Below are 20,536 nucleotides of genomic sequence, written 5' to 3' on the forward strand. Positions count from 1 at the left end.
CCTATTATGTTCCGCGCCACATATTCATCCAGTGGAGCAGAGCTGCTGCACCCAAACAGTTATTTGGTAATAATATAAAATGAATATTTAAATGATTTTAAATCAAATTCTGACCAACTATTTTAATATTTATGAGGCAGAAAACATTTTTCCCTATAAATAAATTCTAGTAAAATAAAATTCTCATTGAGACTTTAGCATCACAACGTTTTTACATGTATGTTCAGATTATCTAGATCACATATGTCAGACTCAAGGCCAGATGCGGCCCGCGGAGCATTTTTATGTGGCCCGTGAGATAAATATCAAAAATATATTAAAACTGGCCCGCTGGCCGATTTCACCACAAAGACTACAACTCCCATGATGCTTTGCGGCGTTAGCGCAGAGCCGACGCGCCCCCTCCTTTGTGCTTTTTCCAGCGCCTGCTGCCGGTGTGCAGCTCCGCTGTCTCGGACAAACTAAACACTCCTCTCACAGCGCCGAGTTCACTCAGCTATGTTCTGACGTTGAAGCCCAGAAACGGAGATTCTAGCCGCTCAGTAATGTGTTCACGACTGAAAGAGAAAGTTTTCCAACTAACGTCCAGACAGAGCTGATATAACTCCAGCGAGCAGCGACACGCTCAAACCAGCACGACTCTGTGGCTGCTTTGGTTGTGTTTCCTCCCCGACACACAACAACGTGGTCAAGCTGCTCAGACATGTTCATCAGCACAAACCTATGTGAGCACCTGTTGTCATCTAATGTTGTCATTATTATGATGAAGATGAACAAAACAACAGGAGTCTCCTCCTCAGCTCAGATGAACCCCATGATGCAGGTATCTGGCTGGAACAGGTGAGCATCACAGTAAACCAGTGGAGCAAACTGAGCTTTAAATATGTTGGTTTTATGCTCTTTTTCTGCTCCAAAACATGAAAGTTAACAGGTGAGATGTTGCATTTTCATTTAAGATAAAATGATATTTTTATTTTGTTGTTGGCCCGTGAGAAAAGATTTAACCTACAGTAAAAAGGAAGTGGAAAGGCTGCAGATAGATGAATAGAATAGAAAATCCCTTTATTGTTCCTCAGTGGGGAAAGCTAGATGTCACAGCAGCGATGACACGTATTACAGGAGAAAAAAGGAGAATAAAAAATAAGAAAAATGAATAAACAAGAAAACATAAATCCTGAATAGATTTTAAAAATGCTGATTATACCACAAGTAATGAATACCACTGATGCCTTTTATTTAAAACTGACTTGCTCGTGTGTAATTTGGTGTTCTAAAATAAAATGTTTTATTTTATTTTAATTACCTTAAAAGACTCAAAGTCTCTTTTTACACTTTATATTTATTTAATCAGGATCGTTGTCAAGTCGACGCCAGAAACAATGAAACACAACTTGAATATCAGATGAACAACAAGGCTTTATTCAACCGGCATTCATACAAGTTATCAATCATGAACGAAACATTTCTCTTACCGTTGCTTATGGGTGGAGAGCTGAACACCCCAGTTAGAAAACGTAATCCATGAACCTCGTCAAATAGAATCCTTCAAACAGCTCTAACAGCTCTGAGCTCTGCTCTGCTCCTTATACATTCCCTGATGTGCGTGCAAAGCTGCACACCTCCACCAAGATTACCTTGATTACATCCTCATGATCACATTATGTTCGGCTCTACCATGATTATCCTCATGATAAGTGTGATTGACAAACAGTAGTGATCAATAACTTGTATAAAGCAATTATACAACAGATGACAAGTTCATTTTTATTACATTCCACTCTTGAACTTTTCATCTAATTTATGTAACATCATGGATCCATCACCATTTCCCCATCAAAACCAACGTCATTTATAACATACCTTGTAGTTCCACTTTAATTTTCATCGTAGTCTTTGCATTATTACCCAATTTATTTCTCTTCTTAATCGAATAACATACCAACAAATAATAAGATTACACAATGTTAGAATGCTGATTATAATTAATGCTGCAATCATAGGTGGAATTAGCACTTTATTAGCGGTACTCGACATGCCTGTAAATATATCCCACCAATGATGAGCGGAAGCCTGTTCAATCAATGTAGCAACATGTTTTATTTCCCCTTGTGCCACAAGAGTAGACACCATGAGCCTGGAAAGGTTGGACCTATGAGAGTCAATCAATTTTGCCACTTCAGTGGAACCATCCAATGCGCATTTGAATTGTTCCAGTGAGAGTGTCCAAGGGGAGTGTAAAACCTCCCATTGTATCTTAGTCAGCCGACTAGATACAGTGTAATTACTCAACCAATAGGTCACGTTATTCCATTCCCACATATGTATACCCTTGAGACAACCTGAAAAGGGAACTGAAGGTACCTGTGGGGAATTGGTCATTGTAGCCACGCATAAGGTGTTAGGACCCACCTGCCAAAACTGTTCCTCTGGGGGTGTGACCGTCCAATCACAGAGTACGACCCTTGAATCAGTGAAACATGGATTGCTATGTCCTTTTACCAATGGGCAGGCTAAACCCTTATCAGTCTCATCACAGTGTTTTACTTCATATGTTCGATTTGTTTTAACATCCCACCACTCTCCACTAACATGGAGATACCAAAACCCTTTAGTGGTTATCACCGGCAGTATCTGATATCTACACACAGTCATTACTGATGTCATATTATACTGATCCCAGTATCCAGTACACATAGATTTATTACAAATCGTCATTTCTGCATGTAGCTGTAATGTTCGCCATGCATGATAGTTATTACTCATTACCTGTATTTGAAACCTATTTCTCTGTGTCTCAGCATGAATAGTCTGCAAGGAACAGACTGTCCAATTACCTATGTGTGACAAATTATGCAATGCATCATAAGTTTCATTCCAAAGCTTTAGATTCCATTTAAATACACTTTTCCACACATCACTTCCTTCTAACTGACTAGATACAGTCGAAGGCATCCATCTTGCAGTCTTGGTGACAGCTTGTGCGGTGTATTCTCCAGTGTTGGACAGCATAGTTCGTGTCACCTCATTGTCTGCTGTGTTAGCCAGACCATACAAAGTTCCAGTTCCTCCTAGCACGGTGTCATACCATGCTCGCCTCCTCCTGTTACAAGGCGGAATAGGAGGGAATTTCACAGTCCATCGCACATATTCGGCTACCCTTATTTGTCCCATTTGTTGACAAGTGTGAACCAGGGGAGCTACAGCTGTCTGCGTAGCTCTAGCTGTGTCGGGCAGCACCCAGAATATGTACAAATAGGCGTATCCTCCTGTGATTACAGTTCCATTCCTGATCCGGAAATCGCGATCAACCTTCATACTCCAATTTGTGCCATTTTGTGTGCAAGTACCATTCCCCTGATGGTATGCACAGATGCGCGCTGCAGAATTAAAGGTTACTGTTGATCCTTGAACCAACACCCCCGGGCTGATCACCCTTCCTCGGATTTTAAGACATCCTCTGCACCGGTACATCTTACCGGTAGATGTTAGGTTTCCCAAGTAGCAAGCGTCATTTGCTCTGCATGTGAATGTGCCTTGAGTGCGGTTGGACATACTGCTAACCAATTCCAGATGGCCCATGACCCCTTCTTCCAACACTTGTCCTTCCGTGAGCCCCCAACAGAAATGTGCCCTCAGTGCGATGACAGCGAGGACATGGAGGACGATGACCAAACATCCGACACCACCAGGTCCGTGGAGCCCATCCATCGCCTCGACAAGGGTTCAATCCTTTTGTAGGGGAAGGGGACCCAGTCAACCACCGTCACTCAGACACCCGCCTATGGGATACATACAAAACTGCAGATAGAATGACAAGCATTAATTTTCTCTCCTGTAACATTTGTTTATCGGAATATTAATCCATTTTTCCTCTCCGGGGAACAATACACTTACCACAGCATCTTTTCCCTGTGCAATAATCTCTCCAGCTCTGGGAGGACCATTGAGCTGCTCCACCCACACTTTTGCCCCCGCAGTAAAGTCTGATGATCCAAACCCAGTTTCACCCCTCTGAGTGATAGTGGTAGGTTTAGTAATCTCTTCAACTTTGGACATTACACACCGTTTGATTACTAACTGAGCTATCTTGTCTCCTTTTTCCAGTACCAACGGTTCTTTACCTGTATGCTGACACACCACACCTATTTCCCCTTGATAGTCTGAGTCTATTACCCCAGCTAAAATGGTTAGACCCCTCAAAGCTAAACCACTTCTTGGACACACATGAGCATAAGTTCCTGGTGGACATTGAATTCCCAATCCTGTTTTTACCACTGTCACTTTATTGGTTACTAAAGTGATGCTTTCCAAGATTTTAAGATCTAATCCCACAGAGCCCGCAGTTGCTCTAACAGGGAGTTCTGCCTCAGAAGTTAGTTTCCACATTCGTATAGGAGGGTCAGTAGAAGTTGTTTCCCTTCCTGCCCTGGCAACCATTAGCATCAGTGGAGTAACTCCATCCCCCACGGGTCTGTTATTTAACTGATGTACTGCCCTAGTCAGATTTTCTCTCCATTTGTCCAAAGAATTAGTAACCGATAGTTTCCTTAGTTTCTCTTTCAGTAACCCATTCATTCTCTCAATGAGTCCACTAGCTTTCGGGTGATATGCTACATGATAGATCCATTCTACCGCGTTGTTCTCTGCCCATTCTTTGATCTTATTTCCAGTGAAATGGGTACCATTATCAGTCTGAACCTGCAAAGGTAGTCCATAATAGGTCTCTATTAATGACAGACATTTCAATGTAGCCTCCTGATTGGCGTTATGACACGGATGCACCACCAGTACCCCTGACACCGTATCCACGGCTGTGCATGCATACTTACAGTTTTTACTTTTTGGCAATGGTCCAATGAAATCAATCTGCCAACACTGTCCCGCTTGTTTACCTCGATGTATCTGTCCCTGTATATGTCGAGGGATTCTCTTTTTCTGATGTTGACAAGGTTCACAATCTTCTATGGCAGTTTTAATATCATCAATGATGAGATCTATTCCTCTGTCCCTCGCCCATTTCAATGTTCCCTGCACACCCCAATGTCCAGCAGTAACGTGAGCCCATTTGGCTAATCCAGGACTTGATTGTCTTACAGCCTGAATTTTCACTATCTTATCTACAGTCTGATTATGCAGGGATTCAGGATCATTGTTATTAGTATGAGCATCCACATGTAATACTGACACAGGAATATTTTGGCATTTCTCCCAAATGTCCTTCCATAGGTCAGCTCCCCAAACCTCTTTTGAATGTATCTTCCATTGTGTAGCATGCCAAGTTGGCATCCAAGTTAACATTCCTTGGGCTACTGACCAGGAGTCAGTATAAATACTTACTCCCTGCACCCCAGCCGCCATTATTACCATGTGTACTGCTTTCAACTCCGCCCATTGACTACTCTTTCCTGTCCCTGTGAGTTCCATAACTTGTTGTGTACCAGGGTTAAATGCCCCAGCCTTCCATTTCCTGGTTCCTGCCACATATTGACAGGAACCATCAGTGAACCAGGCTCGCTCCTGCTGCTCTGGGGTGAGTTCGCTCCATCTTACCCCCAGTTTCACAGGAGAATCCTGGATTGGTTTTACCTCAAAAGGCACTTCATCCATTTCTGGAACGTCTGCCACTTGCTCGTGGAGCATTGATACTCCTTTTTCTACAATGTTTCCCTTTATTTTATCAGGATTGCCATGAATTACCGAGGCCTCCGCCCCAGTGTCAACCAATGCCATTACTGTCTGTACTGATTTTTTCCAATAAATCTGTAATTCCACATGTGGTCTGATATCATTTATTGACCATCCTGAGGCACTGGCAACAACCTGAGCTTGACCTTCATCCTATTCATCATCATGTTCCCTTCGGTGCTGTTTTTTCTTTCTACGCTTCACTGCCGCCACCTGATAACACTCATCTGAACTCTCCTCCTCTGAAGATTCCTTGGGAGGGGCGGAAGGTTCAGCAGGCTTCGACGCCACCTCCCTGATCACATTCTGCAACATTCCAACCAATTCTGACACAGACATCCTGTCGTCCTTTTCAGGACAATGTCTGAACTGACAATGGACCTTCAGTCCCATTTGGCTGCATTTCTCCATCAATGCATTAGTGGGCAATCCATCAATCTCCTCAAACGGCACTCCCGCTTGTCGCAGTGCCCTCCACAGATCTGTTCTAGAGGGGCCCATTGCCCCCCCTTTACGACCCCTTGAATGTGGATCAATCCTGGGTTTATTTTCAGTTCTAGCTCCCTCTCTCCTCGTCTCAGACCAATCACCCAGCGTGGTGAGTTCGCCAAGACGATCTTTTATCGCGGCAAAAGTCTGGTCTGCCGCGCCAAACAACAAGCTGGTCACCATGGGTTTATAATGTGGTGGGGCATGTCTGATGAGGTGATCTCTAGTTGCCTTAGAGATGTTACAGTCCACCACTCCAGCTCCCCCGTTTCGAGCCACTTGCTCTCTAATAGTGAGTCTGGTGAGCCGCTGAATGGCATCTCTCACTGTCTGCCATTGCCCTTTAATCTCAGACCAGTCCGCCGTGGTAGGATAGATTACATGACATGCCAGAGCATATGCATCCCCCACATTGAAATCTTCATCAGCTGGCAATGCCCGGACTGTAGCCCGGTATTCAGCATTTATCTGTGCATCAGTACTTAATCCTGAAAATCTCATGGCATCACCGGCATCTATGGCTATATCACACGCGCCATCCTCCATAAGGCGATTAAGCCAGGAGTCAGTTGGTTCGCCTGGGCGCTGTTTCAGCTTCCCATTCATGTGATTTAACTCATCTTGTGAATAATCCTCTAGCGTTGTTAGCAGCCTAGGGGCGGGTTGTGGCTGCTGTTGTAACATCCTTCTTATATTACCCGCCTCATCGAGTTCCGGCCGTCCCTGATCATCCACCATATCTACCAGTATTGGTGGAATAATTTGCTGTTCTCGCCGACGCCTAGTAATAGGTCTTTGTTCTGACATCTTTATCCCCTGTAATGATGGATACAAGGGCTGAGGTGGTGGGTCAGGTTTAATCGCCCACTCCTCCTCCTCATCATCCCCCCAAAGATCCCCGTTCCATTTCTCTGGGTTCCAATCTTCACCAACATTCTTTACAAACGCCCGGATCTGAGCAGGACCTGCTCTACGAGGTCGCTTCTTTTCCTTCCTTTGCGCTCGAGACACAAAAGTCAGCGTTTTATCCAAAACATTCTGAGCATGCTTTAGCTCTTTCCCCATCACACACACTCTCTGCTCAAACTCTGAGCATGATTTTTCAACTTCTTCAGCATGGATTTTCTCCTGCGCCGCTCGCTCTCTACAACTGCTCAATTCTAACTCCTGTTTTTTCCATGCTTCTGCAAAAAGCCACATCATATCTCTCACTCCTGCCAGCGGCGCTTTTTCTTTAACTTCTATCCGCGTCAAACGGTCCAGCACCACGGCGGGGCTGACCACTCCATTTAACTCTCCCCACGGCCCAGGGCGTCCACCGCGCTGCCTTAACATATCACCAATGGTTCGGAACTCCTCCGTTTCCCAGCCGGGAATCGGCACGGGAATCGGCGTTCCCTCCCCAGAAGCACTCGGCTCCTTTTTGCTTCTCCAAAAACACTTCATTGTTGCTGGAATAGCTTGACTGATCCTGTTCGTGACGCCAAAAATGTTCTAAAATAAAATGTTTTATTTTATTTTAATTACCTTAAAAGACTCAAAGTCTCTTTTTACACTTTATATTTATTTAATCAGGATCGTTGTCAAGTCGACGCCAGAAACAATGAAACACAACTTGAATATCAGATGAACAACAAGGCTTTATTCAACCGGCATTCATACAAGTTATCAATCATGAACGAAACATTTCTCTTACCGTTGCTTATGGGTGGAGAGCTGAACACCCCAGTTAGAAAACGTAATCCATGAACCTCGTCAAATAGAATCCTTCAAACAGCTCTAACAGCTCTGAGCTCTGCTCTGCTCCTTATACATTCCCTGATGTGCGTGCAAAGCTGCACACCTCCACCAGGATTACCTTGATTACATCCTCATGATCACATTATGTTCGGCTCTACCATGATTATCCTCATGATAAGTGTGATTGACAAACAGTAGTGATCAATAACTTGTATAAAGCAATTATACAACAGATGACAAGTTCATTTTTATTACATTTGGTTATTCCACATTCAGTGTTAATGCAGAAATAAGTTTGTTTCCAAATTTAAAGGTTCAAAATTGCATATATGTTGATAAAGAAAATGTGCAAATTTGCCATCACTTTTTCAAAAATATTAAGTTTGGCCCGCGACTCCGTCCCAGAGTTTCATTTCGGCCCCTTGTGAGTTTGAGTTTGACACCCCTGATCTAGATCCTTTGAGAAAACATTAAAACAGGTTTTCATTTAATCTCAAATGCACTGGACTGAGTGGATTTTGCTAGTGGGGGGTAGCCGTAGGCTCTCACCTGGGCCTCTGCATTTAAAGCTTCTACTATCTGCTGGTTGGGTTTCCGTAATGCTGAGCTGATTTTGGTTTGTGTGTCACGGTTTCTATTAGTACAATGTAGTTAAACGTGCCTTCGACTGAAGCATGTTGGTATTCTCCTGTGTCTTCCCTGTTCTGGGGAGTGATGTGGGACTGCACCAGTAAGGTCAAAGGTCACAATGTCCCCGGGGACAGTTTGACTATGACAATAAAAATGTTCCTACTGATTTCAGTTTGCGCTGAATCATTGTTTTATCTGTGTGTGATTAAGGGTGTGCCTCGGGTACTGTGTGTCCACTTTGCCAAAGAGAAAAAACAAAAAAAGAGTTTAGCCTGAAAGTGTGTGTTGTCATGGTTACTGTTGACACAGTGAGTAAGTGCGTGTAACCTGGGTGTGTTGAGTTCCGTCTGTATTTTAGTAGAGGAGAGAATCAACTGCATCGCTGCTCGGGTCCACGGGTGTGTGTGTGTGTTTGTGTGTGTGTTATGCTGTGGTATTTAATGATACTGAATCAATATTTAAGAGCAGCATTTATTGTTCTTCATTTACTTGGAAACATTGTCCGTATTTTTTTTGTGAGGTGCAGTACAAACTCTCACTGCTAGGTGGCAGCAGTTGTTACCTCCTTCATTCTGCTGCAACAAGATCTTGCAATAATGCTCACAGACATACATAAACACCCGTATAGGGAGCGTCACTTCCGCACCATGGGTCCCGCGGAAGAACGAAAAAATGAACGCAAGCCAACGGGGCTAAAAACACTATTTTCCAATTCCGCTTGTTTTGTATCATGGATTTCACATATGATGTCCGTGAATTTTAAAGACTCATTTTTATACCAAGAATGTGCTTATTTTTGAATGGGGGAAAACGCTATTTTAGGCTTTGTGCAAAAGAAGTCCAGGACTACAAATGCGCTTCACGAAAGTCATCGAACCAGACTCTGAGAAAACTGAGGGAAAAGGGCTGCAAGTTCAGCAAACCTCCCACAGGAGGAAAGAACCACCATAAATCTGGTCATGTGGTAAGTAGCAGCTACGCTAGGGGAGAGGAGATTATGTGGTGACGTCACATGTGCGACGTGCCAATTTCTAGTTTGTAGTCATGCTAATTACGAACTTTTACAAGCTAATAAATCTCAAAGTATGTGACAGACGTGGCCGAAACACCCATCATTACTTTTCATTTAAATTGCAGTACAACTTGCGTGTGATCCAGGGCAAAGCGAATTAGAAAATAGCGTTTTAGCTCCGTTGACTTACATTCATTTTTTTCGTTCTTCTGGGGACCCGTGATATGGAAGTGACTTAAGCCTGATTCATGCTTCTCCGTATGCGTCAGTGCGGAAACACGCAACGTCCTTGCGTGCCTGCCGGAGAGCTCTGCAAGGACGGACGGAGTCGAGCTCTCTTTTCTAAACATCCGTCAGTCGAGACGGACAACGCAAGCTTGTGAGTGGTCAGGACGCGGCTGTCGTCTACACCGCCAGCATTGCGCCCTCAAAAACATAAAGAGAGCCGAGGATAACAAGCGGCAGTCACGGAGCAGCTTGAAGAACACCTCGCGAAAAAAACTCTAAAAATATGAACATTTAATTCTCCCGTGACTGGAGGAGTGAAAAGTTGCACAGCAAGCGTTTTATTTGTGGACGGAAATGACAGGAAACGTGGGTTTAGCGGTGGGGAGCTCATGAAGAGGTGGAGGAGGATGAGAGACAAATATGTCCGTGTTAAAAAGTCTCTTATATACAAAAAACACAATATAAACACACTATCCTGGACCGATACATGACAGGATACCACAGAACAGCGCTACGCCCTCTGTTGTCCTGCCGGGGAATTGCTTTACAACGCTCTCCAGGAGACGGAGAAATATGAGAGCAAAACGCTTCCTTCAATTCGTGCGTGTCTGTCCCTTGCGGAGCTGACGGAGAAGCATGAACCAGGCTATACTGGTGCTGCCTACTGGAGTTGGCGTTGCAGCAGGCCGCCATCTTGGATAGGTTCCCATTCCCATTTCAGCCCAGTGCATTTATTTCTACTGAGGAAGAGGCTTACCCAACTAAAAACACATTTATTATACTTTTTTTTTTTTTTACTAAATCAGACATATGGTATGGCATTTTATTTAAAATATAATTAAACAGAATAAATAAAAATGTCAAATCTCAACAGGTAGGTTAGAAAGGTCAATAGTAATTCCATAAGATCTGTTTTCAATAGGCATGCCGGTTGTTGCAACCATAAGCTGCACAAAAAATGGTCATAGTTGCTCCAGTTGGGTGTGGAGAGTTAGGAGACCCACCCAATATGGCGGTGGACGACACTGTTAGGCCCATCGACATATGGCGCTTCTACATTTTCATGTCTATGGGTGTCCTGTGTGAGCACCTGGCCTCAGTTCCTGTTCAACTGCAAAACTTTAATTTTTATGATCAGATATTTTTCTGTTTTTTGCAACTGGCGAGTCGTTCGGTCTACTGCTGACAGTAGCAATAGCCGTTTAGGAGTTGATGCAGATTAACACACAGAAAGAGCTGAAGCTTTCTTTGGCGGTAAAGATAAAAACGACCAGATTAAATGTCATTAATCTACTTGATTTGAGTGGCATTCAAGACGACTTCGTGCTTGGCTCAGGGGAATTCCTTCTGATGGTTGGGAAGCCTCAGAAGACCGACACACAAAAACTAATAAGCATTATTTTAGTATTTTGTCTTTTCCATTGAGGCAGTCTTTTAATATCCAGAGCAGAGATGAAAACACATTTTTGTGTGTTTGAACCCTCTCATTTTGAGCAATAACCGGGACATCGTGGGGTGGAGTTATTACTTTAAAACGTCTGCTAGTTCCAGAGGAACATGAAACATGGCAGAATCTGGTTTTAGGGAAACGGCTGACTCAACATGTTGAAATAATTTTTCACCCTCCCTGTTTTAGCGTGGTTGGCACCATGGTGAGAAAACTCATGAACAACAAAACGTCATATCAGACTGGGCATCGTTGGCTGCAGAATAGCTGTAGAGAAATGAGGAGGAGGGTTTCTGTTGGACACACACGCACACACATATGTGCACACACGCACACACACACGTGCGTGCACACACACCCGTATGCACACACACATGCACGCACGCACACTCGTGCACACACACACGTGCACACATGTGTGCACACACACTTGTCGGTCAGCGCAGGTTTTCCGGTGACTTAATGTTTAAATAGTCTCTTGGCTTTTTAAATTTCGGCCTCCCAGTTGAAGAACAAAAAGTTGAAATTTAATGAACATTTTTAGAGCTTCCTGTCCATGGAGACACAGTTGGCCCCTCTTATGTATACAAACGCTGTCTCTCTCTCTGTCTCACACACACACACACACACACACACACACACACACACACACACACACACACACACACACACACACACACACACACACAAACACCAAACAGCAGCTGCCAGCACCTAGTTTGGAGTTGAGGCTCCACTGAGCATCTATTTGTAGAGTGGCGTCATGACGACTGTTACACTGGACCCCCCAACACACGCACACACACACACACACACACAGACCAACCACCACCCACCTAGAACGTTGCGATGCGGACGTGAGCGTTCAGAAACAACTCCTCAGGAATAAGGCAGCAGCTGGTTTTCTGTCTGAACAACAAACTTGTTTTTGTCTCTGCAGCGTGTTTGCGAGTCGCGCCGTGTGTTGGTTTGATGTTTAGGAAAATGGTTGTTAATTTGAGAAGCCAGTCAAGCACAACCACATAAAGAGGGATATTTTACCAAGAAAAGAGGGACAGAGACATATTAGGGGTTTAAAGGAATGTCTGTGCAGGATTTTGAAGGATTAGCCTGTTTTATAATTGATAAAAATCGTTTCAGAATTTGGTTTTTAACTGGTTTTCTGCTGGAAGTGATTCCATGTTTGCAAGATTTGAGACCAACCCCTGTTGTTCAGGGCCAGAAACAAACAGCACATCATATTGCTTCCTAACAGGAGGGGGGTGTTAGTAACGCTGAATGTGAATTAAAAGTGCATTCATGCTTTCTGCAGAGCGGATCTTTGCACAGAGGACATTAAAGTCAAACATCACGCATCAACATTGCAACACGATCATTAAACGATGAGAACATCCATTAGGCCAAAATCTGCAAACAACCACATTTATCTGCCTTTTATATTAACATCACTTTAGAGGATAAACACTTAGTCGTTTTAATGAAGCAGAAGGTTAGTAACCTGAGTCTGTACCCATCTAGGGCTGGTGTGTTTGTCCACACATGCTTTTATATTCCTTAAAGTTCTTTTTGTTGTGCTTTTATTTAATAAAGTCAATGTTTATCTGCTGCTTTAATGTCCGTTTCTGATTCTGCTTCATTGTGCAACGTCCTCTTTTTGTGCGTGAGTGAGATGGATCTGTGTTGTTTTACCTCCTAGAGGTCCAGCTGTTAAACACACGCAGGCTAAATACGTGGAACGCCTTAAACAAACGCTGTAGATCACTGATATATAAGTTATAGCTAATAACTGTGTGTGTGTGTGCGCGCGCGCGTGCGTGCGTGTGTGTCTGTCAGTTTAGATCACATTGACGCAGTGACCTCTGTCTGGACAGGTGTCAGTTTGGGCTCTTTAATATACATAAAGAGAGAGAGAGTGAGAGTGAGTGTGTGTGTGTGTGTGTTCTTGTACATGCTGTACATACATACTTTGACCATTTTCCCTACAATGTGAGGACATTTTTTTGGTCCTCACTTTTTTAGAAGCATACCAGAAGCTTTCTATACCAGTTAGAGGTACGGTGTGAATTAAGTTTTAGTTAAGGTTAAGGTTAGGAATAGATCAGCATTGGTTATGGTTAGGGTTACGGTATGGGTTAGGCATGGTGGAATCAGAAAAATGAATGGAGGTCAATGGAGGGTCTATGATAGAAAGACAGGCATGTGTGCGTGTGTGGGTGTGGGTGTGCGAGAGAGAGGAAAAGAGGGAGGGTCAGAACTCCGGGCACAGCCTGATCAGTGTTTCAGTCTCCCTGGTTCTGCCTGCTCGCTGCCGTCTCCTTACAGAACTCTTAAGCCCATCTCTTGTGTCGGTACTTCAGAATCAGGTTTTAGATAAACTTAAGGTTAGCACTGCCTGGTTGAGGCGAGCACGGAGATGAATGGTTGTACCATACCTGCATCAATCCCTGAGGATGGAGAAGCCCTGAACCACTTTCATCACAGGGAGATGAACGGCTACCATCAGAGGGTCCAGGCTGGTGATGGAGGAGAGGCTGAGGTCCCCGTGTCCAAGTCCCAGAGACGGAAGAGCGATGTCAAAGTCTACAAAGAGTTTTGTGACTTTTATGCTCGCTTGTAAGTAGCTGCATTATTGTGATAGTTTTATAATTAAAGTTATCAAAAGCTTTGCGTATCTCTGCTTTACCTTTCTGGGCTGAAGGTCAGTTAAACTTATGCCAGGTCAGAAAATAGTTGTTGTTGTAGGAGTCGGGTTTGGCTGGTACTGGCGTGTTAACGCTGAGCTGACTGCAGCGTTACAGAATGTGAAGAATTCTTACATGCTTGAAGCTTTACAGGCCAGTTTGATTATCTCAAGCTGCGTGGGGGCCATGGTTGTGCAGGAAGAGCTGTGGACGCTGCAGCAGGGAGCACACAAGGAGGGCTATTTCTGTTCCAAGGGACAAGTTGTGATACAAAGTAGAAAATGTCAGCTGGCATTTTAAGTATGTGCACTTGACAGACAGGAAGGCTAAATATACGGACTATATTTATGACTAATCGGGGTTCATCGTGCTGCAAGAGAGCTTGTCGACAGGATTGGAGACTGAGGGAATGAGGAAGCCCAATTAGGATGCTGGTGATCATAAGATATGAAGATGTGATGAATTTGACCCGTTAGGGTAGAAACATTAAAGTAAACAATTTCAGAGGAGTCAGAGGGCAGAGGGGAGGGAACAGAAGGAATTCACAACACAACTAATTGTGCATCAAATCCCTCGGCTGAAAAACACACCAGGAGTCAAAGGTCAGTTTGGAGGCATTAAAAGTGACCTGAGGCCCTTTAAACTATATGCTGTGTGTCGTTTTGTCTCTTGTGTTTTAAATATTGAATGTGAACATTCCTGTATGCTCGGAAAGTGATGTTTTGTAGACATTTTCACAAGTTCCGTGCAAATTGAATTTAAATGTAAAATATGAAACCTGGGCTCACCTATCCCGTCCTTCAGGGCCACCGTTCTTCTCATCTTAGCTGTTCCGTGCTCCACAAGCTTGTGCAGAGCTCATGGTACAAAGGTGGTTTAATTCTCTGACTCAGGTGTGCTGGAGCAGGTAAACATGTAAATCCTGCACAGCGTGACTTGGTGACCACCGCTTCACTGTTGTTTTTGAGCCCTTTTGTTGATGCAGCATAAATATCCAAATGCACGGACCAGCATAAACACATGGAGAAGCTGGAAGCTCATAAACAAAGCAGTTAAAACCTGCATTCTGCTTTTTGCACCCGGTCCCGCTGGTTCTTTCGAGGTGTCACTCTGGTGTTATGAGCAGCGGGAATCTTTCTCACCCCAATAAGCTCGCATTGCCTGGCTCACACATGTGCGTAACAACAGCTCAAATCAAATCAACTTTATTTATACAGCACTTTTCATACAAAGAAATGCAACTCAAAGTGCTTCACAGATTAAAATGGCCCCATAGATCCCATATTCCCGTCCCAGCCCCCCTCCCCAAGTATAAAACAACTGACAATTACACTTACCCTCCCGAAAACCTATTTCAAAGGTGAACGTACACTCACCCACACACTCGCACACACACACGCGCACACACACACACACACACACACACACACACACACATCTTTGAACTTGATATCAAATTTTCGCCTCCTCTTCGTCTCCGCACGGTTATAGATACCCTCGCGGTCTATCACTGGCAAATCAAAAGTGAGACGATGACACAACCGCCCCCCGTACTTGCTTGTTACCACATTTCACCCGGCCACAATAAAATACCGGCCATTACTCACCTCCGCCAACTCCGACACCGGCCAAAATATGATACCCGGCCATTAATTGAACACAGGCCAATATTAGAGGATTTACGGTAGCCACATTTTTGAGCGTCAAATAACATTAAAGGTACTTACTGAAACTGCTATTGTTTAAATAATGACCAGTCTGAATAAAACCCCAACAATGAAAACAAATTGGAAGAGTTTGGCTGTTTTTTTTTATTCTTGGTGACCAAGTCGGCTTAACAAGAGCTAAAACTAACAATGGCGTCACCTCATGAAAACCTTTCATGGTGTAATTTGGTTATCTAAGCTGCATCGATACCCTGAGGTATTCTGACCTTTAAAACAAAGCAGGAAAGCCGATATTGTTCCTTCATTTATTTTTTTCCCTGTTTTTATATCAACATGTTTACCTGAACCATTTCCCACCTTAGGTCCAGCTTGCATCTCTTATGAGGTAGTTGGACATGTATCCTTGGATATAATTTTACTGGCTGAGTGCATTTTAAATATTTAAATACTCTTGTGCTTGTTTTCATTTTTGATATATGTCTAGTTAAGCAAATAATTTTCTCATCTCATTTGCTACTTATTTGGTACTGAATGGTGGTAATCATCAGATTTCATTGTTCAGTTCATTCTGTCTTTTCCGTTTTTGAGTTCTTATCTATACACATTTAGTTCTATATGCACATTTATTCTCTTTGTTTTTATCTTTTGGGCTGACCAGAGCTGAAACTGTCAAAAGGTAAAAACTAGAGGTGGGAATTTAACGCGTGAATTACGATTAATCAGTTAAAAAAACATGACGCGTTAAATTTTCCTCCTTTGAGCCCGAGCGCCCCCCAAATTCCCTGCAACCATAATTTTTCGTAGTTCATTGTAATTCCTAATTAGCCCTCTTACCTACTCAAAGCATTGACATTCTGTTAGTTTCAGCAATGTTTTTCTGTAGTTCATTGTACCAGTTATTACTGCCTTAGGTTTGGTCTCCTTTAGCTTAATTTATGTTTTCACTTATAATTCCTGGCTGACCACATTTAGTTCTCTTCTCAGTGTTTCATTGATATTTTGTTTATATGTGTAACCCAGAGAGTCGCCCTGTCACCATTTTCACTTCATGACTTACACCTGCCGCTCCCGTAATGGTGTGCCTTTAAGAACCCTCCTTTACCTGGTGCTTCGATCCATTTGCACTCCGCTGTGGTTGCTGCTCCCGCTGTGGCATATCGGAGCTGGTGATTTAGAGTCAATCAGTATCAACTGAACTCCAGCCCGAACTCATACTCATGTTAAGTGTACAGCAGTCTGAACAGGGTTGATGCACCGACCACCCATCACCCAGTATTCAGACACTCATGCTGTAATTAGACACGTCTACTCAGTGGTCTGGTTTTTGTTATTGCTTGTTTGACCCTTTTGGTTGATTCCCGGTGGTGCTATCCGGGATAGCGAGCCACGCATACCCACTGTGATGTGGTAGGACCTCTGATGTGACAATTGTACATCATCTTGAGTCTATACGGTCTCACCTTTGGAAAAAGAGAGATAAAGACTGCTGGTTGGACTGTCAAACGAGATCTCTTCTAAAACAAATCGTGGACTCTGGAAATCACGGGATTTACTTTGTGTTACCTTTTTCCATTTATTATACGGGGTGTTGTGTTTTGTAATTCCTGTTACAGTATTATAAGAATATAAAATAAAAATATAATATATAAATAAATATAATTATAAAGGTAATACTTTACATGATTATTATTATATCCTGTTTTTGTTAGTAAATACGTTCATTCTGGAAAGTAAAGTCTGATTGCGTTTTATTCATGCACTTTGGCTCTGAGGACAGACCTAATATTCATTGGGTTTCAGTGGGTTAAATTTGGTGAGCCAGCCAGGAGACATGCTGCGTGAATAATTTTTGTGTATGTCTTTGTTTTGTTTTGTAGTTAACAATGGATTTTGTTGTACAATCAAGAGTGAACGTGTTACGTTCAGTTTAGGGCTGAAACGATTCCTCGAGTACCTCGAATAATTCGAGTACAAAAAATCCTCGAGTCAAATTCTCTGCCTCGAGGATTCGTTTAATTCATATTTAATTAATTCATGGCTTTGCAATCGCCCGGGGTCATGTTTCACCCGGACCGAAATAAGTGACGCACATGCCCACTGTGCTGAATCAATGCACACGCGAGTAGCGAATGTAACTTAACTTTCTCTTAAGCCATGGCGGACAACTTGAACCCCGGTGGAGTGCGAAAAAGACAGAAAATGTCAAAGGTGTGGGACCATTTTTCACGTCGTAAGGTGGAAAACGTAGTCCAGTGTAAATACTGTAAAATGGATTTAGCCTACAACACCACATCCTCCGTGGTGCAGCACCTGTAAATGTCACTTCTGCAAGCGGACTCGGAGCCTCTACAAGATAATGCATTTTAGCCTGTATTTCTATATATTCTGCGGACACTGTGCGACTTTTTCATTTGTAGCACTCAAGTTTCAGCTCACACCATACATCTGGTAGCAACACGTCGGACTTAAAATGTGCTAAAAATAGCATTTTTACACAATATGTCGGACTTTTTATTGTGTTGTTATTGATATTTGTTTTCCCTCGGGATCGCTGCAGGAGGACACGGGTATTTATGAGTGGTGGAGGAAAACGAAAGAAAGTAAATAAATGTTTTGTGATTAGTATAATTTGACAAAACCACGGCAAACATGCTTTCGACAATCCTTGTTAGTGTGAGACAAAAAGTGTAGAAATTAAAACAATCGTGTTAGGGAAACAGCCGGCGAGCTGTTTGCGCCGTGAGCGGTTCTTGTTCTGTTTGGGCCGCAGCCGCTCGCAGCGCTACTTCAGCAGTTATCCTCCTAGTTTTTGTCTGGCTTGCAGGCTAGTAGATTCTCGCACGAGGGGAAAATCGGCTCAGGTTGTATACTTATTTTTTGCACAGGCATTTGTTTACTGTGAAGTGAAGTTGAAGTGCTGAAGTTTTGAAAACTAATTTTGAATAAAACTTGAAGAATAACTGGCAATTGCGTGCTCATTTTAAGAGGTCTTTCATAATTATAACATGCTATTTGATATAATGGTTTACAAACACAAAAGGGTAATTTATTAGAGTACTCGATTAATCGAAAAAAGATTCGATAGAGTACTCGATTACAAAAATATTCGATAGCTGCAGCCCTAGTTCAGTTCTAATTACTGGTGGTTCTAACACTAGTGCGGATGAAGAGATTCTTGATTTTTTTGCGAGCATACAGCACACTCAAAATCGCTCTTTATGTCAGTGATCCCAAAAGTACGTTTTACAAAAACCCGATCACCGAGTTTGAAGAGGAGAGTGCTTTTTCTGAGGTTGCACCACTCCTCCCATACAAATATGTCAAGTTCATTCTCTAACTGTATATCGTGTAACGGCTCTTGCTGATCAATACGTTGCCACAGCGGGATGCAGCAAACCCCCTCTCGACTACATTAAAAGCCTCAAGGAAATGTCTGACTGCAGTGGCGTATGTTTTGACGATATGTTGAAGACTGTGATGGAACAAATCAATCATCACTTAATATTAATGACTCCCAGTGAGGCAGAAGAAGAAAATGATAATACAGGGGATGAAGAAGAGGAGGAGAAAAAATTGGACATGCCAGCTGTCGCACCGACCATGCTTCAGTTACAGCCAAAGATGCCCTCTCTACAACTCCCCCTTACCAGTATGCAAGGAGCACGACCCTGGGTCTCAAGGAATGTGTCTCAAGGAACTGGGATTACACAAAGAATTTCCCTTTCTCAGAATGATTTAAATCCTCCACAGGTGCAGAGAGTTGTCGTTGAATATGTGGTTCGCAACACTGTTATGAGTGTTCCCACTCTACTTCGGCGCCGTTCATTTTCTGGACGTATTCCTAAGCCCGGTAACGAAGTGGATTATGAATCATGGAAATCCCAAATGGACTTCATACTTGCTGACCCAAACCTGTCTGCCTTGCATGTCTCCATAGATTGAAAGTCTATTATCACCAGCTGCTGATTTGATTAAAGGAATGAACCCTGATACACGTCCCGATATCCTACTAAACATCTTGGATTCGGCATTTGGAACAGTACAAGATGGCGAAAAACTGTATGCCCAATACCTCAATCTCCTTCAGAATCCAGGAGAACGACCATCTTTCTATCTCCAGCGACTTCATCTCATGCTTACGACCGTTGTACAGAGAGGAGGGGTTCCAGGTGCTGAGATTGACAAGCACCTCATTAAGCAGTTTGTGCGCGGTTGCTGGGACAATGCTGTGATTGCAAAGTTACAATTGGAACAGCGTAAACAGAACCCACCATCATTCCCAGAAATCCTACTACTGTTGCACACAGAAGAAGACAGACAACAGGCTAAAGAGTTGCTAATGAAGAAGCATATCAGCTCTGGTTCTTCTAAGCAGAAAGCCACCATCCAGTCACAGAGCACTTGTTCTTGCTCTTGTGACCATGTCACCTCTAATGACGAACTAAAACTACTGAAGACACAAATGCAGCAGCTCCAACGTCAGATGCCTGCCTTTCTGTCCTCACAGAAAAAAAACTGATTCTGTGGGAGCGTCTTGCCAACGCAATTGCCCTTCACCTAGATCTGCAGCAAAGCCTAAGCCGTGGTATTGTTTTAAATGTGGCAAAGGTGGACACATTTCTACTTCTTGAGAACCCCAAACTAGTTGACCAAAAGCGAAAACAGCTACATCAAAAACAGCAAACATGGGCAACGATCAATTCTTCGTCAAACTAGAAGCAGTTTCTGTGGGGGGACATTCAGAAGCTGCTGTTGTCTACAGTCCCAAGAAAACAACTGGTGGGCATCACTTGGTTAAGGGCCTTGTGGGCACAAAGAGCATGGGTCAGATCCAAATAAAGGACAATAACTTTGTCTTCTTGACACCGGCTCCCAGGTCACCACAGTGCCTCATTCATTCTATAACACATATTTGTCATGAAATCAAGTCCCTTAATGACCTTTTGGAAATAGAGGG

The 20,536-nt window shown here is 43.2% G+C and overlaps 1 protein-coding gene across 6 annotated transcripts in view; it reads left to right on the forward strand.

Moving 5' to 3' along the window:
• LOC107395588 (LIM and senescent cell antigen-like-containing domain protein 1) overlaps window positions 1–20,536 on the forward strand; it is a 50,953-nt gene that overhangs the window by 12,125 nt on the left and 18,292 nt on the right. For 3 of the 6 annotated variants that reach the window (XR_008560394.2, XM_015974998.3, XM_015974999.3), the window contains exon 1: window positions 13,501–13,844. The exons of 2 other annotated variants lie outside the window; for them this stretch is intronic. Coding sequence is in view for 3 of the 4 variants with exons in the window: in XM_015974998.3 (XP_015830484.1) it covers window positions 13,645–13,844 (200 nt within the window). In the remaining variant the exon portion in view is untranslated. Of the gene's footprint in view, window positions 1–13,499; window positions 13,845–20,536 lie in introns of those variants that run through there. One more of the 6 variants, XM_015975000.3, reaches the window with a different exon arrangement.

The sequence above is a fragment of the Nothobranchius furzeri genome, chromosome 7 (assembly GCF_043380555.1).
Source record: "Nothobranchius furzeri strain GRZ-AD chromosome 7, NfurGRZ-RIMD1, whole genome shotgun sequence".
Taxonomy (NCBI): Eukaryota; Metazoa; Chordata; class Actinopteri; order Cyprinodontiformes; family Nothobranchiidae; genus Nothobranchius; species Nothobranchius furzeri.